The 27,713-nt window shown below is 48.5% G+C and overlaps 1 protein-coding gene and 1 non-coding gene across 2 annotated transcripts; one reads left to right on the top strand and one right to left on the bottom strand.

Moving 5' to 3' along the window:
* Positions 1-2,535: 2,535 nt before the first annotated feature.
* On the bottom strand, positions 2,536-2,642 carry LOC141568426 (U6 spliceosomal RNA). Its single transcript, XR_012491543.1, has one exon. It is a non-coding gene; the product is annotated as a U6 spliceosomal RNA (small nuclear RNA).
* A 16,611-nt stretch (positions 2,643-19,253) lies between these two features.
* Positions 19,254-26,842, top strand: TCF15 (transcription factor 15). The gene is made up of 2 exons (XM_019755184.2): positions 19,254-19,844; positions 24,452-26,842. The coding sequence occupies exons 1-2, from the start codon at positions 19,326-19,328 to the stop codon at positions 24,524-24,526; spliced, it is 594 nt and encodes a 197-aa protein (XP_019610743.2). The 5' UTR covers positions 19,254-19,325; the 3' UTR covers positions 24,527-26,842.
* The last annotated feature ends 871 nt before the right edge of the window (positions 26,843-27,713 follow it).

Below are 27,713 nucleotides of genomic sequence, written 5' to 3'. Positions count from 1 at the left end.
GGCCATTCCTTCTCTGAACACAGTTCCTGGGTACCTGCCCTTCTGAAGTCTTTCATCTGCTGACACCTGGCTCATTTCCCCAGAAGTATCCACTTATACTAGTTTCTGGAATATTCTTCCACAGAGATACCACTTGTCTAGAAACATATATGCAAATACATACACTTTTATTTCCTCCCCAAAGGAAGCCTATTCTACACACCCTTACTAACACACTTTGGAGATTCTTCCATATTAGTACACAGCAGGTTTCTCTGTTCTTTTTCACGGTTTCATAGTACTCCACCATGTGGATACTCTATAATGTATTCAACCAACTCCCTATGTATAGATATTTATTTTATTTGCCTTTTTTTAAAATTAGTTTTTCAACTTCACATGTAGAAAGTCAAGTTTTTAAAAAAAACTCCTCAGTTTATGGCAGATTATTACTGTTGACCCCTGCACGTGCCGCTTGTGTTTTACATTTCGCTTCCTACCTCTTTTTATCTCATTTCCCCTTCCCATTTGATGCACCTCCGTAGACCCACTCTGATGGGTTCCGTGTGTGTTCTTCGATGTGCAAGCCTTCTTGGAGAACATAATATCATTGTATGTGTATTGTTGCTTTCTTTGTGGACATTTTAAATTTATTTTTGCTCTAGCGCTCATTCCCTGTTTAATATGGATCTGGGATCTGGGTTGTGGCTTGAGCTGTGGCTCATTACTGAATAGGCCTCCTTGGTTTGCACCCACCATGTTTTCTTCTCTACGGCTCCAGGAATGGGTAGGCCACCACCTGGGTGGTCCCTAACCCTCGGCCACCCCAACAGAACTGCCATGTCCTGGTCTGAGCTGTATGAGAATTTTGTCTGTACAAATACACGGGAATGCCATTTCTGGGTCACAGGCTACATGTATTCTGGTTATCTTTTGCACCACAATAAATTACGCTCCATTTAGATGCTTTAAAACAACCACTTTGTGATTTTGTGGGTCAGGAATTCAAGAAGGGCTTGGCTGGATGGCTCCTCTCTGAACCATGTGGTATCAGCTAAGACAGCTGGGGCAGCAGGTTCCCTTCCAAGATGGCTGGCTTCTTCATTCACGTCCACAGCCTTTATGCACCTGGGCCTCCCCGCCCTCCACCCTCCCTACACACAGCATCTCATCCTAGAGGACACCTCCCTGTAGCTAACTGGCTTCCTCACAGCACGGCAGTCTCAGGGTGGTCGGACTTCTTTCACGGCAGCTGACTTCTCCCCACGCAATCATTCCAAGGAAAAGGAAGCAGAAGCTGCTAGTCTTTGAACACCTGGGCCTAGAAACAGACACAGCATCACTTCTGCCCTAGTCATTGGTCAAAGCAGTCATGGGCCAGCCCAGATTCGGAGAGCAGGTGTAGACTCACCTCTCGGTGGGAGGAATGCCAAAGAATTGGTGGCCATATTTTATAGGCTCTGACATATATATTTAACTTGACAGCTTGCTCTCCAGATGGCAGCTTCAGTCCTCACTCCCCCAGCACTATCTCTACATCCCCACCCACACTTGGCTCTACCCAGCCGTTCAGTTCTCCCTTCACACAGCAATCAACATTCTTATATGTGGGTCATTTCACCCATGTGCAAGTATAAATGTAGGCTGAGTCCCAGATGCAGACATGTTAGGTCAAAGGGTACGTGCACTTGCACCTTGGACAGATATTGTCAGCCCTCAGTAACCCCTGAGTTCCATCTCTTCATAACATCCAGAACCTAAGCACTTCTTACCACCTCTACCCACACCCCCCTGCACCCTTATCCCTGGACCCCCTGGCTCCTATGGTCCATTCTCCATGTGCAGCCAGAGGGATACCCTTAAAACCAAGTCAGGTCCTGTCCCTCCTCTGCTCAGAAGCCCATGATGCTCTCCCATATTACTCAGAGTAACACATTCTTACAATGGCCTTGAAGCTACGTGTCTGACCCCACGACCTCTCTCACCTCGTGCCTTCTGCCCTCCCCTTCTCCACCAGGCGCAGTCCCATCTCAGGATCTTGGCGCTTAACTTTCCCTCTGCCTGAAATGTTCTCTCCTGGCAGGTCTTCGTGACTGGTTCTTACTTCATCTGTACCTCAAATCAAACACCACCCCTCCCCACTCAGGCTCTACTTCTTACCCTGCTTTGGTTTCTTTATAACATTTTGTCTCAGAACATGCAGAGTATTGACTTTCATATTCGGAACATGCGGAGTATCGACTTGTACATTTGTTTATTGTCTGTCTCTTCTCTAGATCATAAGCACCGAACTGAGGGACTGGGTTGGATTTGTTTGCTGCAAATTCTCAGCACCTCCATAGCACCTGGCTCTACAAATATATCTTAAATGTTTGTGGAATTCAGTCACCCTCTATAGATACTGTGCCCATTTGTACCCCACCAGCACTTCAGTATCTTTTTTGTTTTGTTTTGTTTTGTTTTGTGTGTGTGTATATATATATATATATACACACACACACACACACACACACAAAATGTTAAATGTATATATACTTAACATTTTTTATTAGTTTCAAAAATATGGAACGCTTCACAAATTTGCGTGTCATCCTTGCACAGGGGCCATGCTAATCTTCTCTGTATCGTTCCAATTTTATTCTATGTGCTGCCGAAGCGAGCGCAGCACTTCAGTATCTTGAATTAACCCATACACACTGCCAAATTCATATCCTTTAAGTTCACGCTTCCCCTGCTCAAGGACCTTTAAGGACTCCCTATTACCTTGCTTGGTACATCTCAGGCTGGAACCCGAAACCTTTCAATACCAGGACCAAGTGTTTCCTCAGCTCTCCGGAAAAAAAGTTCATAGATGACATCTTCTCAATGTTATGATTTTCCCTTACCCATTTTTCTTAGGTTACTGGTATGGACTGCCACTTAACTAAAAAAAAAAATCACTAAGGGGTAAAAGGAATTATCTCACAATGAGTTCACTGGTGGGGGCTTCTAATAGTGTAATGAAACTAATCCCAACTCAGGGCCAATAAACATCACAACTGACAATTTAGACCAAGTTCTTCTGGCTGAGTCTCAGTTTAGCCATTGGTGGAATAAAGATAATAACACTGTCCAATATGATATGTTCTCTGCTTGCCAAGCACGGGACACATTTTAACATTTAATCCTTATGGTGACTGTAAGAGGTAGATACTATTATTACACTTCTTTCTCAGATGAGAAAACTAAGGCATAGAGCAATTAAGTAACATGTCTATGTTTCCACAGCTGACAAGTAGTGGGGCCTGGATTTGAACTCCCATCCCCCCCACTCCTGGGCTGGCTTCAAGGCTAGACATTTACTCCAGCAGCACATTTTAGGAAAGCAGTGTTCTCACGGGTATGACCTTGACGGAAGCAATGGGAGGAGATGGCCTGGTGCTTGGGAGATGGTCTCCATGACCAAACTGAAATGTACACAGAGGATACAGGGCTGAAGTTGTGCTGTGTCAAGTTCACAGTCCCCTCTAGGGTGTGAACCTTGGCTCCTGGGCTCCCAGATGGCTTCTCAATGACATTTTATTCTACCATTATTACTGTCAATAACAGCTATCAGCTATTGCAGGTTTCCTGGGTGCTAAGAATGTCCTCTGCATTTTGAATCTCTCAACAACCCTAGGAAGTGGGCGACTCACATTAACTCCATTTTACAGGTGAAGAGACTGAGCTCAGTGGCAGAACTGGGATTTGGTCCCTGTTCCTCTACCCGCGAATGGGTTCCTGGAGCACCTCCCTTAGCCAAAGACTTTCGTACCATTCATTCATTCGACTTCACAGTCATGCCTTGAAGTCCATACTCTATCATTCCCATTTTGCTGATGAGAAAATCGAGGTACAGTGCCCAGCTCAAGGCCACACACAGCTCTTTGTAACAAATCTGCCCTGCCTCACCTCCCCCAGCAGTGTCCAGGATGTTACAGCTTGAAGGAACCCGATTTATAGTTCAGGAAGAAGCAAGTCAAGGCCTCTGGGGCACTGGGCGGGATTTTTAGGCAGTTGCCCACAGATCCTGTTTACTGGCAGGGCCGGAGGCACACCAAACCAGGAAGGAGGGAGCCCCTAGGAGATCCCCTACCTTTGTGTCTTCAAAGCCTTGCCCTCGTACTCTCCCATCCTCAGGGCTTCCCAGAAGGGTAGCAAGCTGTCACTTCCTTTGAATGTTCTCCAGCTCTGGCCCCCCTGGCTCAGCCTGGCCTCTTCACTCCTGCTCTTTCCCGACCCCCATCTGCTTCCTCACCCAGTCAGTCCCATGTCCTGCAGCCCATTCACTCATTCAGCAAATCACCATTGAAAGGCAGGTGCTGTTTTAGGCACTGGAGATACATTTAAAAATAAAGTGATCCTTGCCTTGTAGTGGTGACATTCTAGGGCACAGAGAAGTCAATAAATAAAAAACACACTGAGTAAAGGGTATAGTACGTTAGGCAGTTATAAGGGCTATGGCAAAATACAAAGTGGAAAAAGGCAAGTGGTTTGGGAGTGGGAAGGAAGGGTCATGGTGTTAAGAGAGCAGACAGGACAGGTCTCACTGAGAAGGTGGCATCTGAGCACACATATGAACAAGATCGTGGTGTGAACCAGGCGACACCTGGAGGAAGAGTGTTCCTGGCAGTGGAGCACGGTCTGCAGCAAGCGCAAAGGCCGGGAGGCGGAGTGTCCGGAGTCAGTGAGGGGAGAGGTCAGGAGATAAGACAGAGGGGAAGTAGGGTGGGAGAGGAGGCAGATCACACAGGGCCTGGAGGTCATTGTAAGGATTTGGCTTTTGCTCTAAATGAGCTGGGAACTAAGGGAGGCTTTTGGACAGAGGAGGGACATGGTCTGATTTGTGCATTATTAGACTTCTCTGGCTGCTGTGTCACGAGCACACTGCAGAGGGGGAAGGAAGCAACGAGAGGGCCCTGTGAGAAGACCATTGCAAAAATCCTGGCAAGAAATGAAAGTGACGTGCCCAGGGTGGTAGCGCTGTTCCAGTTCCTACGGCTGAGTAACAAACAACCCCCAAACTCAGTGGCTTAAAGCAACACCTATTTTATTATACTCGTGAATTCAGACCTGGCCTGGTGGGGCTGGCTCGTCTCTGCTGCCTGGTGTCTTGAACCTCCTCTGGGAAGACTCTAGGCTAGACATGAGTCAACAGCTGAGGGCTGGAATCATCTGGAAGCCCCTGGGATGACTTGAAGATTAGAACTGCGAGCAGGAACACTACACGTGCCCTCTCCATGGGGCCTGGTCTTCCTAACAGCATGGTGGCCTCAGAGCACTGGGACTTCTTACATGGCAGCTCAGCGCTCCAGGAACAGGTGTTCCCGTGAACCAGGTGGAAGCTGCCTGGTTTTATGTGGCCCTGTGTGTTACAGCAGTCACAAACTCCCCCAGACTCAAGTGGAAGGGACATGGACCACATCTCTCCATGGGGCCATGTTCTAAAACAGCCGCAGCACTTAGCATCTTCAAGGCACGGTGACATTTTCCTGCATTGGCTGATGCAGGAGACACAGGGAGGAATCAGAAGTGGCTCTGCTCACCCAGGCTCACAGTCCAGGGACCAAAACACTTACCCCCCAGGGGTGGGGGCAGCCAGAGAGGAGGCCCAGCTCAGCTTGGCTAGTCGGGGCAGGCTTCCTGGAGGAGGTAATGCTTATGTTAAGTCATAAAGATTAAGCGGTAAGTCAAGAGGAATGGGAGAGACCCTCCCAGGACAAGAAGAATTACGTAGGAACCTACCTACTGGGAGTCAGGAGAGAGAATGCTTATAAAGTGGATTGTGGCACTGCCTGTCTGGGTTTGAATCATGCCCGGCCCCTTCTAATGGCAGGCCATCTCACTGCTCTGAGCCTTGCTTTATTGTAAAAGTGATAATAGTTGTCACTTTTCACGGGGCGAAAAGCATGCAAGGTAAAAGCCTGCTAGATAAAAAGAGCCTCAAACTGTCAACTCTGACTAGGAAATTATAGATGGTGGTCATCTCACTGAGATGAGGAAACAGGCAGGCCCTGCCCAGTCCCACCCAGCATAGAAGGGGAGGACCTGAGTCACACCCCACCCACCTGCCACAGCTTGACCCCTCTCTTGCCCCCCAAGTTCATTTGGGGGAGGGTGTGTCACTTTTTCCTTATACATGCACCCATCCGAAGAACCCTGTGAGGCCTCCAGAGGGGGTCAGCTGACCCAGAGGTGGGGCCTTGAAGATTGAGGTGGTCTCTGCCCTGACCAGGGCTCCCCCCTGCCTGCCTTCTCCATGTCCCCGGTCAGCAGGAATTTCTCAGTTCCGCATGGAGTTCCGGTGGATTTTATGGGCCAGCCACAGCAGACAAATGGAGAAGAAAAACATCCCTCTGGAGCCCTGCTCAGCTCTCAGAATCTGATTTCCGCTCAGCCGCTCAGCCGCTCAGCTGGAAGGAGGCTGAGCTGCTTTAACCCTCTACGGGAGGGGCCACGGGGTCTGATTCTAGATCCTCCTAGCTCCCTGCCCTGCCTTCCTACCACACACACGCTCCTTTCTTTGCCCAATAGCTCCTACTCTGACCTCCACCCCACCCCAGGGCTCAGCCTCCCGCTTCCCTTTGCAGAATTGCCTCAAAGGCCCCAGATCCCAGTTTCGGATCATCAGCAAAGCATTACTGCGAGCAGACTGTGAGCCAGGCATCTTGTAACCAGGGCTCATGGGAGCGAGATGGGAAAGAATGTGGGCATGGGACTCAGACAGAAGTGGGCCTGAGATCCCTCTATGCCTGTTGTAGTTTGCAAGATCTTGGGCAAAGTCCCTTACCTTGGTTGGGTCTGAGTTTCCTTGTCTATAAAACGGGCTTAATAATTGGCTCTATCTCAGGATTATTGTGGAGTCGAGCTCAGATACGTAGAGTGTTTAGCATGTAGCCCTCGATAAATAATAGTTGCTATTGTTACTATAGTAGCCGCCCCCCATACGCGGGGGATATGTTCCAAGACCCCCAACGGATGCCTGAAAACTAGGATAGTACCGAACCCTGTAACCTGGGGTGCCAACAAAATGTATACAAGTGGACACTTTGGTCAACGCTGCTCAAACAGTAGTTCACCATAATCAGAGTGTCTGGACGCTGATGGTATTGACTTTGAACACCTCTTGTACTTGCAGAAGTCAAATGTGACTTGTATCCATCTCTTGTTATCGGTATAAATTGAGTATTACAATTTTAATGCATTTTGTTCCTTGCTTCAAATGTGTATACATTTTTTGGCACCCTCTGTATATACTATGTTTTTTCCTATACATATGTACATGCATACCTTTTCACTTATAGGAAACACTTTACAGCTTCACTTTGGCATATCCGAATTGCCATCATCACAACTCTTGTGCTTTGGGACCATTATTCAGTAAAATAAGGATGACTTGAGCACGAGCCCTGTGATGCTGTGACCGGCGAGCTGACCACGAAGACAGCTACTAAGTGACTGAGGGGTGGGGAGCATGTGCAGTGTGGAGATGCTGGACAAAGGGACGATTCATGTCCTGGGGGGACAAAGGATATCGTGAGAGTTCATCATACTACTCAGAACAGTGTGCAATTTAAAACGTATGAATTGTTCATTTCTGAATTTTCCCTTTAGTATTTTCAGACTACAGTTGATCACAGGTTAACTAAACTGTAGAAAGCAAAACTTCAGGTAAGGGGAAGCTACTGTACTCCTTTCCTCCACAAACCGGACAGGAGAGGTGTCATCACCCACATTTTACAAATGAGAAAAGTGAGGCTCTTGCAATACACTTTTAACCTGCTTAATGCCTCACTTTCCCCAATCAGTCATTAGAACTGCAAGCCCTGAACTTATTAAATAATACAGTCAATTCTGATTATTCGCAGATTCCATCTTTATGAATTTGCCTACTCGCTAAAAATGATTTGTAATCCCAGAATGAATACTCACCAGTGCTTTCAGAGTCATTCATGAATTTGTGCAGTGCGATGAAAAATTTGAGTCACTGGACACACAGGTTACCCGCGCAGGTGGATCGAGCTGATGGTTTGCCTTCTTGTTTCTGCTCTCATACTGGAAACAAGTGTTCTTTTTGTGGTCTATTTGGTGCCACATTTCACACACTTTTATGCTTTTCGTTGGTGATTTCACTGTTTGAAATGGTCCCCGAGCAGAGTGCTGAAGTGCTGTCTAGTGTTCTGTAAGCTCAAGAAGACTGCGGTGCGCCTCACGGAGAAAATATGTGTCAGAAAAGCATCATTCAGGTGTGAGTTATAGAGCTGTTGACCATGAGCCTAATGTTAATGAATCAACAATAAATAGTAAATAAGCTGCCTTGAAACAGAAACACACATAAAACAAGGCTATACGTATTAATCGCTTGATGAAAATGTTGTAACCTGGGACTCACAGGAAACTAATTCTGTATTTCCCTGGGAGCAATGGTTTAGTATTTGCTAATTCGACGTTTGCAGTGACTTTGCAGAATATAATTACAGCGAATAATGATACATTTAGAAAATCAATTAAATTTTCAGAGTTTTGGTACTTTCAGGTGTGAAGATAATATTGGGGAGGCATAGCAGTGAGCTACTGTTATACTTAGTATTGCTGTGGGACAAATTACCCCACAAGTTGCTGTCTTAAAACAACCATTTTCTTATGCTCACAAATTCTGTACTTCAGGATTCATAATAACAGTCACAGTATGGGAGGCGTCTCACTGTTCCGTGATGTCTGAGGCCTCCACTGGGAAGACTAGACGGTGGGAGTGACTCAATAGCTGGGAATGGAATGGTGTGAAGGTGTCTTCACTCACGTATCTGTCCCCTGGCCTGGAAGGACGGGAAGAATAGTACAACTGAGCTGAGGCACCTTCAGGTGGCCTGGGATTCCTCAGAGCGTGGTGGTCTCAAGGCATTTGAACTTGTTACATTATAGCTCTGAGTTTCAAGCAAGAGGATTCCAGTGAACAAGACAGAAGCTGCATCACCTTTCATGGCCCAGTTTCAGAAGTCACAGAGGGTCACTTCTGCCAATTCAATGGGCTAAACCAGCCACAAGCCTGCCCAGACTCAAGGGAAGGGGACATAGACCCCAGCTCTTGATGGGAAGAATGAGGGTCACATTTTAAAACCACCAGAGCTATTAACTTAAGAAAATTGGAGACCCAGGTGCAAATCTTGACTCTGCCCTCTCCTACCTTAACTCCTAGGAGTCCTAATATTTCCCTTTCTGGAATATGATGGTAATTCTAGAATGGCGAGGATGAAGTGAGACGATGGGTGTGAAGGAGTTAGTTCAGTGCCTGGCACACAGGGCACTGTAGATGGTAATCGTATGAACATTATTCGTGATGAGACCTGGATATATTGATGATGGCTTGGATTTGTCTGCATGTAATAGAAATATAATACAGTGGCTTCACCAAATAAGAGGTCTTTTTGTTTTGGGGGGTTTTCTTCCCCAAGAGATTAGGGACTAGTGTGGCTGCTCAAGGAGAATATCAGTGACCCAGCTACCCTGGCTTTCCACTCTGCCCTCCTTAGCATGTGATTTTTGTCCTCATGGCACCAAGATGGCTGCTATAGCTCTAGGAATTACAGCCCCATTCCAGGTAGGAAGAAGGTGAAGGTAAAAGTCAAAGCCTTCTCAGGAGACTCTCATTTCATCTGAGGAAGTGGGCCCTCCCTAGGAACTTCTGTCTTCATCTCATCAGCCAGAATAAGCCACATGGCCTCCCCTAGCTGCAACGAAGGCTGAGAAGGGGACTATTTATAGTTAGACCAACTGATGCCCTAGACAAACCGGGGTTCTCTTGTTGGAGGGGTGGATATTGTGTAGGCAGACAGCAATGTCTGCATGCCAACCTCAGAGGCCAACCCACAAATTCACCTGTTGTGCCAGCATCACTACTGACCATTGAAGTTAAACTAAAACACAACTGCATTATAGGGCTCCCTCATTTAGGCTAGCTGAGACCCCCTACACTTGACCCAGGCCACCTCTCTTAGGAAGCCTTCCCAGACTGTTCTGGGTCTCTGATCTCACTCTTCTCTGAAATCCTACTGTCTGAACTGGGCTCCAAACCTGGAACTGGGGGTCGCATGATCTGCCGACATCACAGTTCTCTGGAGCCCACTCAACTTGTATCCCCCACACACGCCTGCAGAGGGGAGGATTTTTGCCCCTGGGAACAGTCAGCAGCTAAACTCGGGATGGGGCCCCTCTCCCTGACACTCAGCCTGGAGGATTTTCAACAGGACTCCTTGAACTTCCAAAGTACTCCTTCAATGGTAGTTTCATTTGGCATCACCTTGGTGACTATCTCCCTGTGTTAGGGCCACTGAGCCAGGCTGGGCAAGGTAAATTATTTAGCATTTCCTTCATATTGATAGACTTTAAGCATCAGTCTAATGTTTCTTTAGATGGATGACACTGAAGGAGGGCACCCATGGCAACATCAGCCTCCTCTCTATTATTGAGCAATTCTGCTCTGGCCCCAAACTTGCATCTCCTATTCAACAAAATCAGAGCACTGTAGCTAACAGACCCACGCTCCCTGTAGCAGACTTTTCTGAGCATCTAAGCTTAAACTGCCTTGTAGTTGGCTCTTTCCTCTTCATACCCGCAACAGCAACTCATCAAAGAATTCCTGTCCACTCTCTATCTGTGTGACCTTAGGCAAGTTACTTAACCTCCCTGTTCCTTAGTCTACTCATGTGCAAAATGGGAATTTTTTAAAAAGATTTTATTGGGGAAGGGGAACAGGACTTTACTGGGGAACAGTGTGTACTACCAGGTCTTTTTCCTAAGTCAAGTTGTTGTCCTTTCAATCTTAGTTGTGGAGGGCGCAGCTCAGCTCCAGGTCCAGTTGCCGTTGTTAGTTGCAGGGGACATAGCACTCTATCCCTTGCGGGAGTCAAAGGGGCAACCTTGTGGTTGAGAAGAAGCGCTCCAACCAAATGAGCCATCCGGTAGCTCAGCAGCAGCTCAGCTCAAGGTGCCATGTTCAATCTTAGTTGCAGGGGGCGGAGCCCACCATCCCTTGTGAGAGTCGAAGAATTGAACTGGCAACCTTATGGTTGAGATCCCACTGGCCCATGTGAACCGGCAGCCTTCGGCATTAGGAGCTCGGAGTTCCAACCACCTGAGCCACCGGGTCAGCCCCCAGAATGGGAATATTAATAGTACTTAGGTCATGGGTTTGCTTTGAGGATTAAATAAGAAAATGCATACAAGTGCTTAGAAGAATGCCTGGCATAGAATAATCCCTCAATAATATTATTATTATTTCTATTTACAGTGCACTTTTCCTAACAGAAGCGCCAGGCAACACATTTTTTTCCCCAACATATCACATTTCCAATGAAGTTTTAGTCTCCCTTACACAGTGGGGCTCTGAGAAAATGCCTAAAGTCCCCCTCTTAACCAGCGCCAACCTGCTCATTGCCCCCACACTCCTATCAAAAATGCTCTCAAGAAAGAATGGGGTACCCACTCACACTGAGGAGGATGTCACTGATAAGAGCCGCAAGAATGGAGATTGAAATAAAGCCTAAGGAGTTTATTTGTTGCAGGGCTTTTCGGAGCCTTTAACATACTAGTGTGCCGTAACTCTCCAGAAAGAGGATACAGAATGCAGCTTCCCAGATTTTTATTATTTTTTTAAATCATGGAAACCTGGGCATCTCCCAGAATTCACTCTTGAAAATGATGGCCTGGAGGGACCTTAGAGGGACTGTGCTCTAGCTGTGGAATCAAAGGCACCAGCTCCACACCAGAGGAACCACATGAGTGAAGTCAGTGTAGCTGTCCCATTAACCTGAGCAGAACAGCAGAATACAATGAAACCTGGCATCTCTATGGAAGGAAGGTTTAAGTGTTTACTTAACACACTCATTCGACAGATATTTCTGCATGCTTATTATGTGCCGGGTACTGACCTTGTGTCTTGATTTTGTTCTCTAAGAATTTCAATGGGATGAGGCAAGTGGGGAAAATTGCTGCCAAGCCAAAATCTCCTTCCATTACTTACTGATTGGTTCTGTGACCGTGAGAAAACCCTTTGTAAGAATTAAATAAAGAAAACAGTTAATGCTTCTGCAGCATATACCATGAGCCAGGACTGTTACAAATGGTATATATTCTGACTCAATTGAATCCTCCCAATAACACTAGGCAGGCTCTATTATGATCCCTGTTTTACAGACAAGAAAACTGAGGCACAGAGAAATTCAGTAAATTTTCCAAGATCACTTGGCTAGTAAGTGGCAGAGCTGCAGGCAGTCAGGCTCTTGAATCTCAAACTTAACCATGTGACACTGTACTATCTCCAGAGATAACACCTAGGGCAGACGTCACTAGTTTTTTTCTGATATCTATTCTTCCTTCTTATTTGCTAATAGGAACCCAGTATGCAGCTAGGGGTGAGGCCACCTGCATTGGAGACTCCATGTTGTAGCCCCCTTTTCAGTACAGTATGGTCAAATGACAAGGTCTAGCCTGTGGGACATGAACAGAAGTGAAATTGAGATTGTAACTCCCAGACAAGTGCCCTCAAAGGGTGAAGTATGCCCTTTCTCCTTCTGCCTTTTACTCCTTTTTGCCAGTTGGAATGCAGACAGAATGGTACTGGCGGCCATATTGGTCCATGAGCCAACCTAGGGAGTGGAAGCCACATGCAGTGGAGCAAAATGATAGACAGAGCCTGGGTCCCTGACACCATTTGCTTTACCGGTAGTTATCCAATGTCGTATAATGAAATACCCTAAACTTAGGGGCTTACGACACCAGTAATTATTTATTATCTTTATCTTTTTTTGTTTGTTATTTTCCACAGTTCCTGTGAGCCAGGAATTCAGGGTCCACATCCAAGGAGGCTTACTCACATGACTGGTAAGTTGGTGCTGGCTGTGGTCTTGGGACCTCAGCTCCTATTTCTCCATAGGACTCTCCATAGGACAACTTGAATGTCCTCATGACATGGTGGCTGGACAACACCATCCCCAGAGTGAGTGATTCAAGAGAACAAGGCAGAAGCTCAATGCCTTTATTAGCTAGATTCAGAAGTCACACCCTGTGACTTCCGCCATATTCTTTTGGTCACACAAGTCAGATCTGGTTCCATGGGGGAGGAGTCTACACGAGAAGGTGAATAACAGAAGACAAGGTTCATTGAGGGCTATCTTGGAAACTGGCTACCACACCATGAAATGCCAGCCCAGTCCCACCTGCAAACACCTTGAATGTGAGAAATACATTTTTATCTTGCCTAACTGAACTTAAGGTTGTGATCAATTTATCTATGAATTCTTGGTACGAAGTAGGCTCTCAATAAATTCTAACTATCGTAAGTCTTTTTCTTCAAGTAAACTGAGGTGTAGGACTTGGCATGTCCCCTTGTCTACACACAAACATATGCACATGTACCACCACTATCTAGATCAAGGTTTGGTACAAAATAGGTGGAGGAGGCTATGTATTCGCCTTTTCACTCATTCATTAATTCATTCATTCACACCTTCAGCAAGTATTCATTATTTCCCCCAGTGTGCCAGGATCTGGCCAATGATTCTGGGCTACAGTTCCTGCCCTGGAGAATGCACAGTTTAATGGAGGATGCAACACAATGGGATAGAAAACAACCCATTTCTCTGTCATTTGAGAAATTCAGATTATATCAGGAAATCAGATCATTCCAACTGCCAGGGACAATGTTGGAGAAAGTATCCTTCATGCCCTGTTGGTGGCCATGTGGACGGCAGCAGCCATGCTAGTGCTTAGACTAAGTGTGTATATCCTCCCTGCCCCGAGAATCCTGCCCTTGGGTGTATCCCAGAAACACACAAAGGAGTCCGTGAGAGTCATGCACCAGAAGTCCATCGTAGCTTTGCTTGGGGAAGTGGGAATTGGAAGTAGTCACATTGTCCATCGCTAAAGGAATGGCAAAACAGGCATGGGGAATGCACGCGCACCATGCGTGCAAAGCAGCAGTTAGAAACAACGGACTCGAGTTAGACTCGGCTCATGGAGCACAGTGTTGAGTAAACAAAACAACCTAAGAAACGGATGTATGGAAACTACCATTTGTGTAAATTAATAACCCACCCACTCACACAAATCAGCACCATATATTTTATAAAAAAATACATATTCAAAGACATGTATCAAAAATATTAGAGTGGACCCAAAATATCACAAGAAGAACATAGTTGGGGGACTGACATTACCTGACTTCAAGACTTACTGTAAAGCTACAGTAATCAACATTGTGTAGTATTAGTGAAAAAAATAGACAAATAGATCAATGGACCAGAATAGAAAGCCCAGAAACTGACCCCAGTAAATACAGTCAACTGATCTTTGACAAAGGAACAAAGGAAATACAACAGACCAGAGACAGTCCCTTCAACAAATGGTACAGGAACAACTGGACATTCACATGCAGAAACATGAATCTAGACACCAACCTTACACCCTTCGTGAAAATTAACTCAAAATGGCTCATAGACCTACATGTAAAACACAAAACTATAAAATTCCTGAAAGATAACATAAGAGAGAACCTATGGTTTTGACTTTTCAGATACAACACCAAAGACATGACCCACAGAGAAATAATTGACAAGCTGGATATCATCAAAATTTTAAACTTCTGTTCTGTGGAAGACAATATAAAGAGAATTAGGACACAAGCCACAGACTGGGAGAACATATTTGCAAAAGACACATCTGATAAAGGACTGCTATCCAAAATACACAAAGAACTCTTGAAATTCAACAATAAGTTAACACACAACCCAATTAAAAAATGGGCCAGAGACCTTAACAGACACCTCACAAAAGAAGATACAGATGGCAAATAAGCATATAAAAGGATGCTCCACATCATACATGACCAGGGAAATGCAAATTAAAATGAGATACTACTAAACACCTTTTAGAATGGCCAAAATTCAGAACACCAATGACACCAAATACTAGTAAGGATGTGGAGCAACAGGAACTCTCATCTATTGCTGGTCAATTGATGCAAAATAGTGCAGCCACTTTGGAAGACAGTTTGGCAGCTTCTTATAAAACTAAGCATACTCTTATCATACAATCCAGCAATTACAGTCCTTGGTATTTACCCAAAGGAGTTGAAAACGAATATCTACACAAAAACCTGCATATGTTTGTTTATTGCAGCCTTATCATAATTGCTAAAACTTGGAAGCAACCAAGATGTCCTTCAGTAGGTGATGGATAAATAAATTGTAGTACATCCAGACAATGGGACACTATTCAGTGCTAAAAAGTAGTGCATTATCAAGCTATGAAAACACATTAGAAAAACTGTGAACACATACTTGTATTACTAAGTGAAAGAAGTCAATCTGAAAAGACTATACATACTGTATAATTTTAACTGTAGGACATTCTGGAAAAGACAATAAGAACATCAATGGTTGCCAGGATTGGGGGATAGATGAACAGGCAGAGCAGAGAGGATTTTTTGGGCAGTGAAAATACTCTGCATGATACTATATGATGGCTATATGTCATTATATACTTGTCCAAACCCATAGAATGTACGACACAGAACGTGAAGCTAATGTAAACTATAGCCTCTGGGTGATAATGTGTCAGTGTAGGCTTATCAATTGTAATAAATGCCCCATTGTGGTGGGAGATGTTAATGGAGAAACTATTCATGTGTGGGGGCAAGGGGTATATGGGACATTTCTGTACCTTCTCAATTTTGTTGCAAAATAAAACCTCTCTAAAAAAAAAAATTAAGTATTGAAATAAATATTAGAGTGAATGTGCTGTGGGGGAGGGGAATCAGGGGTGAAGGGAGACAAGTCAAAATATGGTATGATTAACACTATAAGACTTTGCACCAATGTTGGGGAACACAGGCAAAGCAGGCCTCACTGAGATGCTACACTGAATTTTGCCTGAGGAGTGGGGTTGTCTGATCAGACCCAAGGGATGGGCACTGTAGGCAGGGACGACGAGAGCAGCACAGTCTCAGATGTGCAAAGCTGGTGCCTCAGAGGAACTCCAAATGTTTCAGTGGGACTGAAGCACAGGGTGCCCTGGTCAGGAAGGCAGGGGCCAGCTGCTCTTCTCTCAGCCTGTAAGACCATCCTCCTCTTACCTAGCGAACTCCTACTCAGCCCTCATACACCTCTAGGTTGCTGGAGAGGCCATGTGATTGGGGAAGGAGACTGAGGGACCTGAGCTCCTCCACTGGCCCATTGTGTGACCTCCGGCAAGTCACTTTTCCCTCTCGGAACCTCAGTTTCTTCATCTGTAAAGTGGGTATAATAACAACCTACCTCCTCAGAAGGTTGTGATGGGGAGGGAGTGAGATGAGCAGGATATAAAGTCCCTGCCCTGTGAAGCTTATATTCTAGTGGAGAGAGACAACAGATAGACAAAAAAAATATGTACCTTGTTCACTTCCATATTCCCAGAACCGATAACTGTGCTGGGCACATAGTAGGTGCTCAATGAACAGTTGTAGATGAATGAATAAGTGAATGAGTGAAAGCAGTGATAAATTCTATGGAAAGAAGTAAAGCAGGGTAAAGGGGAGAGGGAGAGCTGGAGGGGTGCTGGAGGGCAGGAGGGGCAGTTACTGTTTGAGCCCCAGTGGGAAGACCTCCCTTAGGATATGAGATTAGAGGGAAGATTAGAAGGAAGTGAAGGTGTAAGCTTCACTTCCTAAGGGGATATGTGAGGATAGTGCGTGCCAGGTGGGCTCCAGGGACAATGAGGAGGCCACTGTGACTGGAGCAGAGTTTGGGACAGAGGATGTGAGGAGGTGAAGCCCCTTGTGCAGCCAGCTGAGAATGTGGCAGGAGCTGTCCCCACCCCCAGGGACAAGGCCTAGAACAGAGTCAAAGCTGCTCCTTGGCCTGGGGCCAACCCCTCATAACAGTAGTACAAACTCCTCTTAGGCGGTGAGCACTCGCTGTATGTCAGGCCCTAGCTTTGTTGGCATAGACTCAGGGAACCATCACCAGCCCTACAAATGGGTACTATTATTATATCCAGTTTTCAGAGCAGGAAACTGAGACTTCAAGAGGCAGCTAACCTTGAGCCGGAACCGGGTCTCTCGATGCCAGACCCTGGCTTGCTCCTACCACATTGTCCTGGAATTCTTTGTTTACAACTCGCCTTCCCCTCTGGGCTACAGAAAGCCCCGCTCCGTCTCATTCATGGTTTTACTTTACTCTGAGGGTGCCATGAGTCAAAATCTGCCTGAGGAGAGAATGAATGAATGAACCTACCAAGTGCACCCCCTACTGCCTTCTGGGCCCAGTTCACACCCTTCCCCAGGTTGTGCTGGAATGGGGAGGAGGCTGGACAGAGGAATTTCAAGCCACCAGAGGGTGGAGAGCTGAAGAAAGGGGGAGAAGGGGGAGAAAGTGAAAGTGAAGGGAGCCGGGAGCCTCTGTGAGGAGGCGCAGACAGGGAAGGAAATCTCCCAGTAATAATTCATTGGCTCAGGAAGCAGCAGCCTGGCCTGGGGCTGCGTGTGGGACTGACCCTGCAGGGAGGGGGCCGCAAGATCTCCTTCTCCTCCTCCGCAAAGCCCAGCCTGGCCAAGGTCATGGTCAAATAAAGGGGTGGGGGGAGCAAGCAAGGTGTGGAAACAGACTTTTCCGCAGACTCTGGGGCCTGAAGACTTCAGGGGCTGCTCTCCCAAGTGCCAAGGGAAACCCTCCAGCTGCCGCCCCCGCTAATCCTGGCTTCTTGGCTTGGGTCAAGGAAGTCAGAAAAGCACAGCATGGCAGAGCCGTGGCACATCTTCAGGAAAGGAAGGAAGACAGAGCCCAAAGCACCTAGAAGCCTTTCAGCTCCATTCCCTGTGCTCTCTCTGTCACAGGAGTTGCCATTTGGACGGAAGAGAAAGTTATTCTTCAGGCCAAATGGATGCAGGCTTGGCCAGTCCCCAGGATGGAGCTGGGAAGGGGGCATGAGCAACAGGGAACCCCAGCAGCCATCATCAGCTCTGTAATTCTTCCCAGGGCCTCTGAGGAGGACATGTCAGGCTGCAATCTAAGATTTCCTGAAGGAACAAAGGCAATGAGGGAAGACAGCCTCCGTGTGTGTGTGTGTGTGTGTGTGTGTGTGTGTGTGTGTGTGTGTGTGGCATTTGGGGGTGGCATTCCAAGCAGAGGGAACAGCCTGGGGTGATGATGGGGGTTGTAGATGGGAGCCAGGGAGGCAGACGCTGTCTGAGATGGGACTGGGGGGGGTGAGAGAGAGAAACTTGCATTTGATTCTGGGGGTGGGGTGAAGGATGGGGGTGAGAGTGAAGCCAAACAGGCTGAGGCTAGTGCCCCCACTCACCAACTGTAAGACTGAAGGTCAGAGCTCTTATCTGGAAATGGGAGAGGTACTCCCCCATGACTTCAGCGAGAAGATCTAAAGATCAGTAAAGTGTCTGGTGTCTGGCACACATTAGGACCTCAACCAAAATGCCCACTCTGTGAAAGCAGTGTCTGTTTTGTTCATGTCTGTATCCTCAGGCCTAAAATCATGTCCAACACATAGTAGGGACCCAACAAATATTTGCTGAATGAATAAACGAATGAATGGATCAACTGGTGTTTGTGTTTTTTTTGTTTTGTTTTGTTTTGCGTTGATTTTGTTGTTTTTTAAGTCTGTAGTCAGGGACGTGACGCCATCAAATCTTTGGAAAGATTATAGCGCTTCTTCAAGTGTTCTCCGTGGACACCACCGTCACGTACATATTGCAGATTCTTGGGCCCCATTCCAAACCTGCTGGATCAGAATGGGGGGACTCAGGGAATCTGGGATGTCAAAAGTCCCTCTTCCCCAATTCTTACATACATGAAAGTTGCAGAACCACAGGATTAGAATTTGAGGGCAGAAAAATCCGAGCTGGTTTCTCTTAATCCTCTCTCCGAACGAGGAAACTGAAGCCCAGAGAGGAAAAGGGATCTGCCCGCATTCCCTCTGCGGGTCTAGGCTGAGGGTAAAGAGTCGGGATTTGCGCACACCTCACCCCACCCACTCAGACTGCCGGCTTTAGCCCGGCTCGCCAGCCCGAACTGAGAGCCTTCAGGGAGGGCCACCAGCTCCCGGGCCTCTTTCAACCTGGGGGTCGGGGGCGGCAGGCGAGTTGCCATTGGCCGGGACGCGGCAGGCGCGTCCCCATTGGCCAGCAGGGAGCCCCCCGCCCCGGCCGGGGCGGCCGCGTGCTTGGCCCCTCCCTCGGCTATAAGGCGGCGGCCGGCTGGACCGTGGGAGCGCGCGGGAGCGCACTGTGGGGCGCGGCCAAGGCTGGGACGCAGCTCACGGAGGGACACGGCCGGGCACCCATGGCGTTTGCGCTACTGCGCCCAGTCGGCGCGCACGTGCTGTACCCGGACGTGCGGCTGCTGAGCGAGGACGAGGAAAACCGCAGCGAGAGCGACGCCTCCGACCAGTCGTTCGGCTGCTGCGAGGGCCTGGAGGCGGCGCGGCGCGGCCCGGGCCCCGGGGGCGGGCGGCGGGCGGGCAGCGGCGCGGGCCCGGTGGTGGTGGTGCGACAGCGGCAGGCGGCCAACGCACGGGAGCGGGACCGCACGCAAAGCGTGAACACGGCCTTCACGGCGCTGCGCACGCTCATCCCCACCGAGCCGGTGGACCGTAAGCTGTCCAAGATCGAGACGCTGCGCCTGGCGTCCAGCTACATCGCGCACCTGGCCAACGTGCTGCTGCTGGGCGACGCGGCAGACGACGGGCAACCCTGCTTCCGAGCGGCCGGCGGTGCCAAGAACGCCGTGGCCGCAGCCCCCGACGGCGGCCGCCAGCCGCGCTCCATCTGCACCTTCTGCCTCAGCAACCAGCGCAAGGGGGTACGTGCGGGGCGTCTCGGCGCTGCGGCGGTGGGGTCAGGGGTTGGCGGGGAATCGGACCTCTTAGGGAGCAAAAGTGGGCTGGAGACCCGAGTGAAGAGACGGGGACGCGACCTGGAGTTCGTCAGGCGTGCAGTGCTCTAAGCCTAGGGTCTGGTGTGGAACAGAACCACTCACTTACTATCCCCCCCCCCCCGTCGGAAGGGGTGCAGGAAAGCCCAGAGCTCACACATGATTTAGAGGATGCAGATTGCTCATAGAGGGACACCCCCACCCCCACCAACCAAAGGTGTGCTGGGAAGAGGGCATGAGGAAATAATAACAAAGGCCATCATTTATTCAACCCTTCCTCTGTACGAGGTGCGTTCCTCGTCCTTTCTTATTTCTTCGCAAGAACTCCATCAGGCAGGTAGTGATTCTGCCCATGTTATCGCTGATGAGGCTCTGAGGCTCAGAGAGGTGTAATCACATGCCCGCATTTACTCAGCTGGGTAGCCAGAAAGCAGGCTCGGGGCTGGCTTAGCATGTGTTGCCCTGAGCTACCCCGACCGTGAAACAGTTGCCCTCTATCCAAAGACCTGATCCAAGAGCAGGAGACTGAGAAGAAAAGGGGATGCATACCCCCAACCAAGAGCCTGAGGTGCCCAGCTGATGAGCAGTAGGAGTGAAGAGTGAGGTCCCCTGAGGGCACCCAACCCCAAAAGCGAGGCAGTGTTGGGGGAGTGAACTGTTGAGTCGCCTGGGCAGAGCTGGAGTTAAGCTCCTGTGGTCTGTCCTGGGTGAGGATGAGAAGCAGCCTGGTAGGAGGTGTATGAGGCTGGGTAGCAGCAAAGGTTGTGGGGGGGGGGCTCTCCTGGCTGAAAGCTGGTTCTCACCCTGTCCAGGCCCTAAAGAGCCTGCTTCATCCCCAGCCTTTCCCTCTTCCGGCCTGGGCTTTTCCTATAGTAAAGAAGCTGATCTGTGGGACAACTTTGGATTCCAGCAGCTACCATTTACATCTGGGGAAACTGAGGCTGAGAGTGACCCACAGCCCTTTGGAAAGTGAAAGGGCATGGGGGATTGGAGTGAGGCCTCTGAGTCAGTCCCCCAGTCTTGGGTTGTCATGGCTGTCCTAGGTCCCCTGCTTCACGCGGTTACGGGAAGGTTCTGTGTCCTGGCCACCCCCTTCTGGCTCATCAGACTCCCAGCCTGGCCTCTCACCTCCATGGCTGCCTCAGTTTCCCTCAGTCAGTCTTCTTAGGCTTAGACTTGTACTTTCTTGAGGGTCCTTGCTTCTCCCAGCCATGGGTCCCGGTCAAGTGCTCCAGGCTGGGCTGGAGAACTGGGGTGAACTTTCAGGCATCCAGTGTGGGGTATAAAGGGCTGACTGGGCCCTCGGTGATACTTCCTGACTGCCTTTCACTCATTCATTCAGTTCAACAAACCTTAACTACCCAACAGGTGCCTTTTGTCAGCTCTGAGAACATCCCCAGAGAAGCAGGTTGTGGGTTCCTAGCCACCACAATCAGGAACTCCCAGTGCAGTGTCAGGGCCAAGGGCAAGGAAATAAGGACCTGGAAGCTGCCATCTGATGGTGGGGAGGGGGTACGCAAAGGGACTGTCAGAGCCCGAAGGAAGCTAAATTCCTAGCGGATGCTTTGGAATGGAGACAGGTAGATGAAGGGGTAGGGACAGGTGTTCTAGGAGAAGGGCATAGCAAGAGTGGGGGTCAGAAAACATGGCCTAGAGAAGGAAAAAGGAAGGTGAGGAAGGAGGCAGAGCACACAAAGCACAGGGGAGAGGCCGAGACTGGCCAGCCAGTACAGCAATCACAGCGCTCTTGCTCATCCCTGATTTCCTGTACTAAGCACATTATTATTAAAACCCCTCAACAAGCAGGGAAGGAGGTGCTCTATGTATCCCCCACTTGCTTAGAGATGCTGTCACTGGGTCAAAGACAGCCCGTGATGGAGCCAGGATCCTAACTCAGGCCTGCCTGATGAGGAGAGGCGGGAAAGGTTACTGTGGGAAGGCCCTGTCACTGCAGGCCTGGGGAGAAGGGCTGTCTATCACAAGCCTACCCCCACAGCAGGGGGGGCTTCTCTCCTCATCTCAGATGTGTCCCATAGATCACTGGGCCTCCCCTAGATCTGGCTACTTCCCTGGGATCTGTCTCCAAGACCAAGAACCCAGCCAAATTTGGCTGCAGACGCTACACGCTCAACCCCACAGGCTCCTCTGGGAATAGGTAAAAGGGTGATCCTGGCCAGCTCTGGCCCCTCGAAGACTTGACTAGAAGAAAACTGGCTGTCTTGGGGAGCCCCTGGGGACTCCCTTCTGAGCTTTGGTGCCGGAGTGCTCCTAGGTTCCAGACCCTATTGCTTCACTCTGAGCCACTACCTCCCTCCCACCTGGCTGGTCTGGGGTTGGGTTCTCCATGGAAACGGCTCCCTGGAGCATCTTCCTGTGTAAGAAGGGGTGAAGGGTGGCCCTCTGTGGTAGAAGGAGCAAGTGGGAGTTGTAAAGGGAGTTCTTGTTTCTGCCCTGTTTCTCTTTTGTCATCTGGGGGTGGGAGTAGGATAGGATTGTCTCACAAAGCCCTCCCCAGTTGGTGTCCCCAGCTCGGAAACAGAAGTGACACAGAGGGCAATGGGGTGAGGAGGCGCCATTACCAGATGATGCTGATAATAATACTCATGAACATTTATTGAACACTTAATATGTTCCTGACACTGTGCTAAGGGCTTTACCTGTGTTAATGTGTGTAATCCTCACAGTAACTCCATTTTACACATGGGGAAATCGAGGCTTGGTGAGGTGGAGTCGCTTGTCTGAGGTCCAATAGGTAGTCCAAGACAGCAAGGCTTGAAGCCCAGGTCTGTCTCACTGGAGCCCAACTCCTAACCATGGTGCTTCCCAGAGCCCTTGACGCTGAGTTCCTAAAGGACGAAGAAGCTGGGCCTAGTCAGGGCCTCTTCTAAGCGCTTTTGGCAGTTTACAAGCCTCTTTCACAGCTGCATTTGCATTTTACTGTGCCCTGGGGTGGCAAGGAGAATTATTTTGTTCCCATTTCATAGAGAAAGAAACTGAGGTTCAGGGAAGTGTACAGTCCCAGCGTTCTCATGGAACCGAAGTCTCTCGATGACACTAGACTTGGGGTGAAGGAGGCTCTCCCTATCCCTGAGGACATAGAATGAAAGGGTGGGTGGCTGGTTTTCTATCCCCCATCCTCAACATTACACCCCTTTTCCCCCACCCCCACTTCCCCTTCTCAGACACTCCAGCCAGAGATTGTCTGAGAAGCCTGGGCCCCAGGCTCTGCTGGGACTATAGCCTCAGCCCTCAAAATAGCCCTGCCTGTGAATGAACATGCTGTCCCTGGGCCCGGAGAGCCTCGAGGGAGGCTGGGCTCACATCTGGATGGATCTGCCCCAACCTGGGCCCAGTGACGGAGGGGAGCAGAGGGCAGAGCTCCCAGATGGTCAGCTATTTCTCTACATGGCTGAGAAAGATGCCTGTCCCATCACCTTCTTGCCAGGCTCAGGGGCTGGGCATTTGCAGTGGGATTTCAGACACTATTGTGTCCTGGAAACAGGACAGACTGTTGGATAACATGGATTTCCAGCCCAGCCCTTTCACCAACTGGCTGCATGCCTCTGGGCCAGTCATTCCACAGCGGGAGGTCTCCGAAGTGTGGGTGCTTTAATATCTGTGACCTTGCTGGCTTACAGTGAGATGAAACCCACCGTCAGACCTCAGAATATTGGGTAGAGACTGCCCCTGCAGGGTGCAGGACAGGTGGCGTCAGGAGCTGATACCACTAGCTTCTCTCCCAATAGGCAGCGCTGATTCAAGCAGCATCCGTTGGCCCCCGCTTTGTTCTAGGCCCTAGGCTGGAACTGGGGTCACAAAATGAAGAACTTTTCCCTGAGCTTCCATCCTGATGGGGAACAAAGAGAAACCCAATCTTCCCCATCTGAGGTAGCCTGGTGGAATGTCCCCGGAAAGGCAGGAAGTGTTAAGCAATTGCAGGAATAGAGATCCTCGCAGGGAGATGGGACCAGAGAGCATATTTCCTGGCAGAGGGAACACCCTGAATGAAGAGAGGGAGGCCAGAAATCCATAGTCTACTTTTGAGGTCAGTAAGTAAGCCATTGGGCACATAGCCGGGCAGGGGTGAGAACCATTGTGGGGTTTGCTTTGCCTTCAGTATAAAATATGATTTAAAATGTATTGGATTTTTTAAGCAATAAATCACATGGGGAAGAAATGAAAAAGGTAAAAAAATAAAAAATTTAAAAAGCATATAGAGTAAAAAAACCTCGCTCCCATCTTGTCTGCCCATCAAAGTCCTCTCCTCTGAGGAAACTAGAAGTTTCTTGTGTGCCCTTCTCTCTCAGCATCTCAGCACACAGGAACATTCACCCAGTTCTTGCTTTTGCCCTTATATGATGGTATGTCAACATCATTCCCTATTGGTCCATAAAGAGTTTTTTCTGCCTTGTGCTGCAGAGAATTGTATTGTGTGACTAATTGCGATTTATCAAGTCCCCGATTTTTAGACACAGAGGTTAGTTCCAGTAGTGATCTGATTGAACCTCCTGATACCTCTTTCTCCCCTCCTATAGGGTGGCCGTCGTGATCTAGGGGGCAGCTGCTTGAAGGTGAGGGGGGTGGCCCCCCTTCGAGTGCCAAGGAGATGAGCCTGGACCCCTGTGGCATTTGCTCCAAGCAGGACCCTGGAGAAGGAGGCCAGAGGCCAGCCACTGGTGGAACCAGGGAGAAGACCCCAGGAGCCGATCTTACCCCTCCTTTGTGTAGGGACCAGAGGACAATGGCTTGGGCCCATGACCCTCTGGGCAGGCCCCCTGGAACGTCTCCATCCACTGGAGAGCTGTGAAGACGCATCCAACCGGCCCAGTCCTGGCTGGTCAGTGACAAGGCAGAACTTTTGGAAAAACAAAGACTGTTGGTGACAGAGGGTGTGTGCATGTCTGTGCATGAGTGTGTGTGTGTGTGTGTGTGTGTGTGTGAGAGAGAGAGAGAGAGAGAGAGAGAATTGGTGGATTTAAAATAAAAGATATTTTTAAATAAAATATGTTCCCAACTGAGGAAGGGAGGGACCTGGGACGTCAGAGGTCAGAGGTGACCCCTCTTCTGGACCTTGGTAGAGGCATAGATGTCACAGGTGCTGCCCTGGACCCTGGAAGGAAAGGGGGCACTGGGGAAAGGCAGGAAGACCACTCTCCAAAAATCAATAGAACAAAAGTTCCCTCATAGTCATCTTGAACACCTACTAGGTGTCTGGTGTGGTTGGTGAAGAAACCTTAGGTTTAGTTGTTTTAGAATAAGGAACGTATTCATTCACATGGTTCAAAATTCAAAAGGTACAAGAGGTTATATGGTGAAAACAAAGACTGTTGGTGACAGAGGGTGTCCCCAACATTACCTCCTTTCCTCCAGTTACCAGTTCTGCCTGTAGGTAGCCTCAGCCACCAGTTTTATTTGTGACATCCCCATTGCCTACGACTAACCAAGAAAATACAAGAAAAAAATCCTTTTTTTTCCCTTCAACTCTTTACACAAACAGCACATTACACATGCTTTCTGCTCCTTGGTTTGTTTTTGTTTTTTTTCTAGCTTGGCTGTCATCCCAAATCAGAACAGAGGTAACGGGTCTCTTCACTCTTTTAGGAGCTGCTCATACCCTTTATGAATGTACCATACAGGCATACCTCAGAGAGATTGTGGGTTCCATTCCAGACCACCGCAATAAAGCGAGGATCGTGATAAAGCGAGTCATTATCTTGTTTGAAGGGTCTTGCCTTCAAAAAACGTAACATCTGTGAAGCGCTATAAAGCGAGGTATGCCTGTACTTTAACCCATCTCATACCCCTGTCTTCACAAATAGGTCTGCGTGTGCACACAGTTTTCCACATGTGCAAATGAGTGTGTGCTCAAAGGGGATATATTCTTACCCCAGTTTTAGCGGAGATGGTTTGGAGGAATGATGGCATCTAAAGGTACATGGCTGGCACGTGGCAGGGTGACAATGTGAGGTCTGCCCACCTTTAAAGCCTGAAGCGAGTTCCTTCACCTCCCCTGGAGATGCCCCAGATGGAGTACCAGGCCCCGTGACCCCAGTTGTTCTAGCAGCCCTGGGAGCTGGCACCTGATGTTTCTCCATTTCACAGATTCAGCTGAGATGGTGATGGGGACAGCTGGTCAGTGGAGCTGGGAGTTCTTGGCTTTCCAGCTGGGGCTCTGTCCCTGTGTGGCCAGGATCAGATAAGCTCGGAGGCTGGAGGAAGGGAAGGCAGGAAGAGGGCAAGAAGAGGTGGCAGAGGCAGGCAGCTGCCCTTTCCTCAAGGTATGCTCGTGCCTATATTTAAATTTATTTAACAGACTTAGTGTTTACGAACTGAAGCCTGGCTCCAGAGGCCATGCCTGTATCCATTCTGCAACCCCCTGTATTTGACTCTCTGACTGAGCCTGAAGTGGGGCTGCCCATATTGCAAATCAACAAACAGATTACCAAGCCCCTTCACTGTGCCAGACTCCACAGGGGTAGGCCAGACCCACCCCATGGCAGTCAAACACGGATGTCCCTGGAGAACAAAGGGTTGCTGGAACTGCCAGTCCAGGTTGGAGAACGACCACATTTAATCCCTTTGGTATGAGAAGTGAAGGAAAGCCCACGGGGCCTGGGTCCTGCCCGGGAGAGCTTTACAAGTGCCAACTACCTCGCTTCCCCAGTGTTGCAAGGACATTGGTGTTCCTATCCTGTGTCCCAGTGCAGTCGCGCTTCCCCCTTCAGGAGCTAATTAGGAAAGCACATTGCACTCCCTGCGCCTACCCAGGTCCAGGTCCAGGCAGCCCCTGGCAAAGCCACAGGAAAAGGACTGTGACCTTGTCAATGGCAGGAAACCTGGGAGTGGGGGCAGAGCAGACACTTGGGTGCTCCAGGCTGGAGGTCCACTTCTGCCACCAGATTTGCTGGGTGACCTCTGAGAAGTTGCTTGACCCCTCTGGGCCTCCTTGGCCTGATCGCTAACCAGCAAGAACAGCTGGGGCAGAATGATAAGTATTTGTTTTGCCTTGTTAAATCGATTCAATAGATCATTTATGCACTGGGTAAAGAATTCAAATTGTGTTCCAATAGTCCAATAGTACGCAGTGAGAAGTACATACCTTCCTCTGGCTCCTCCCCAAAGGCAACTGCTGTTAGCAATTTCCTGTGTGTCCTTCCAGAAATGCTCTATACTGATGATTATTTATGAAAAAGTATTTATAGATTTCTCTGCTTATGTTTTCATTGTTAAAAAAAAAAAAATCAAACGCTACAAGACCCTAGAAATATCACCCATCCCAAAGACAACCACAGTTAACACTGTAATCCTGCACTTTTTGTGAAATTTACACTTAACACATATACTTAACACATACACTTAAACAATCATTTCGGACATACTAAGTTACAATTTTTTATCAAAGCATAGCATACATGCAGGAAAATGCACAGGCCATTAAGTGTACAGCACCATGAGTTTTCACAGGCTGAGCACACCTGTGTACCCAGTGTGCAGATCAAGAAATGCAATTAGGAGCACCCCAGGAACCCCTCTTGCATTTGCACTCAGATTAGGTTCTTTCAATTGTGTTTCCTTTGTAATAGATAATACCCTTTCCCAGTTCACAGTTCGAAAGACACAAAAGAGAATAAACTGACACGTCTCCTTCCCTCCCAGCCACTCACTCCAGCTCTTGGAAGCAATTACTGTTAACTAGGGTCATGGAGTTTCTGCCGAGATAGTCTGCAGATATAGGCAAGTCACATATATATTGTTTTTCCACACAACATAGCATTTTACACACCATTCTGCACTTGG

Source organism: Rhinolophus sinicus, linkage group LG13, assembly GCF_036562045.2.
Source record: "Rhinolophus sinicus isolate RSC01 linkage group LG13, ASM3656204v1, whole genome shotgun sequence".
NCBI lineage: Eukaryota > Metazoa > Chordata > Mammalia > Chiroptera > Rhinolophidae > Rhinolophus > Rhinolophus sinicus.
The sequence above is the reverse complement of the archived record's forward strand: the minus strand, read 5'-3'. Positions and strand labels throughout refer to the sequence as shown.